Below are 1,613 nucleotides of genomic sequence, written 5' to 3'. Positions count from 1 at the left end.
GTCATCAGTGTTTTTGATCTTGGCCATTCTTACAGGTGTAAGATGGAATCTCAGAGTTGTTTTGATTTGCATTTCTCTGATGACTAAGGATGTTGAACATTTCCATAAGTGTCTTTCAGCCATTTTAGATTCCTCTGTTGAGGTCTGTACTCCATTTTTTTTTTATTGGATTAAGTGATCTTTTGGTGTTCAATTTCTTGAGTTCTTTGTATATATTGAAAATCAGACCCCTGTCTGATGTGGGGTTAGTTAGGTCTTTTCCCATTCTGTCGCTGTCATTTTGTCTTGTTGACTGTGTCCTTTGCTTTACAGAAGCTTTTCAGTTTCAGGAGGTCCTATTAGTTGTTTCTCTCAGTGCCAGTGCTGCTGGGGTTTTATTTAGGAAATGGTTCCCTGTGCCAATGCATTCACGTGTACTTCCCACTTTCTCTTCTATAAGGTTCAGTGTGGCTGGCTTTATGTTGAGGTCTTTGATCCATTTGGACTTGAGTTTTGTGCATGGTGATCGATAGGGGTCTATTTTTATTCTTCTACATGTTGATATCCAGTTATGCCAGCACCACTTGTTTGCTTTCTTTTTTCTATTTGATATTTTTTTGCTTGTTTGTCAAAAATCAAGTGTTCAAAGATGTGTGGATTAATATCCGCATCTTCTATCCATTGGTCCTCCTGTCTGTTCTTATGCCAATACCAGGCTGTTTTCAGTACCGTAGCTCTGTAGTAGAGTTTGTAGTCGGGGATTGTGATGCCTCCAGAAGTTCTTTTATTGTACAGGATTGTTTTGGTTTTTTTGCTTTTCCATGTGAAGCTGAGTACTGTTCTTTCAAGGTCTGTAAGAATTTTGCTGGGATTTTGATGGGCAGTGTTCCTCTTCTTTCTAGGTCCCTGCAGCCCCCTTGCCCAGTTGCAGAGCCTCCAGCATGAGTACAAACTGGCTGCCCTCCATGCCAAGCATCAGGGCGACACTGCTGCAGCCACCAGACACTTGAGGGTAGCCAAGGTGTGTTCCGACCCTCAGGTGGGGCCTACTAGCTCCTCTAGTCCGCTGCCTTCCTCTCTGCCCGGAATCATGTCTCAGTATTGGAGGGCATTGGAGGGTGACCCCAGGGAGAGGCAGGGCATAGAACATCCCCTGGGATCCTGGTAGCCCCCTCCCCACCCATCTCATTCTTTCTTTCAGAGTTTCGACCCTGTCCTTGAGGCTCTGAGCCGTGGGGAACTGGTGGACCTTTCCCGCCTGCCCCCTCCACCTGGTGAGGACACTATCCCTTGCCCCCTCCTCCTGGTGAGGACCCTATCCTCCCGTGCCCCCTCCTCCTCCTGGTGAGGGCCCTATCCCGTGCCCCCTCTACCTGGTGAGGACCCTATCCCGTGCCCCCTCCTCCTGGTGAGGACACTATCCCATGCCTCCTCCTCCTGGTGAGGACCCTATCTCGTGCCTCCTCCTCCTGGTGAGGACCCTATCCTCCTGTACCCCCTCCTCCTCCTGGTGAGGACCCTATCCTCCTGTGCCCCCTCCTCCTCCTGGTGAGGACCCTATCCTCCCGTGCCCCCTCCTCCTCCTGGTGAGGACCCTATCCCGTGCCCCCTTCTCCTCCTGGTGAGGACCCTAT

General features: G+C 49.7%; 1 protein-coding gene across 1 annotated transcript in view; it reads left to right on the top strand.

The window, feature by feature from the left end:
- Cc2d1a (coiled-coil and C2 domain containing 1A) overlaps nucleotides 1–1,613 on the top strand; it is a 17,920-nt gene that overhangs the window by 7,748 nt on the left and 8,559 nt on the right. The window contains exons 7-8 of the mRNA XM_005370934.2: nucleotides 882–1,000; nucleotides 1,181–1,253. Of these exons, the coding sequence (XP_005370991.1) occupies nucleotides 882–1,000; nucleotides 1,181–1,253 (192 nt within the window). The remainder of the gene's footprint in view (nucleotides 1–881; nucleotides 1,001–1,180; nucleotides 1,254–1,613) is intronic.

This window comes from Microtus ochrogaster, unplaced genomic scaffold (genome assembly GCF_000317375.1).
Source record: "Microtus ochrogaster isolate Prairie Vole_2 unplaced genomic scaffold, MicOch1.0 UNK90, whole genome shotgun sequence".
Taxonomy (NCBI): domain Eukaryota; kingdom Metazoa; phylum Chordata; class Mammalia; order Rodentia; family Cricetidae; genus Microtus; species Microtus ochrogaster.
Note: the sequence above shows the minus strand (reverse complement) of the source record. Positions and strands in the feature narration are given on the sequence as shown.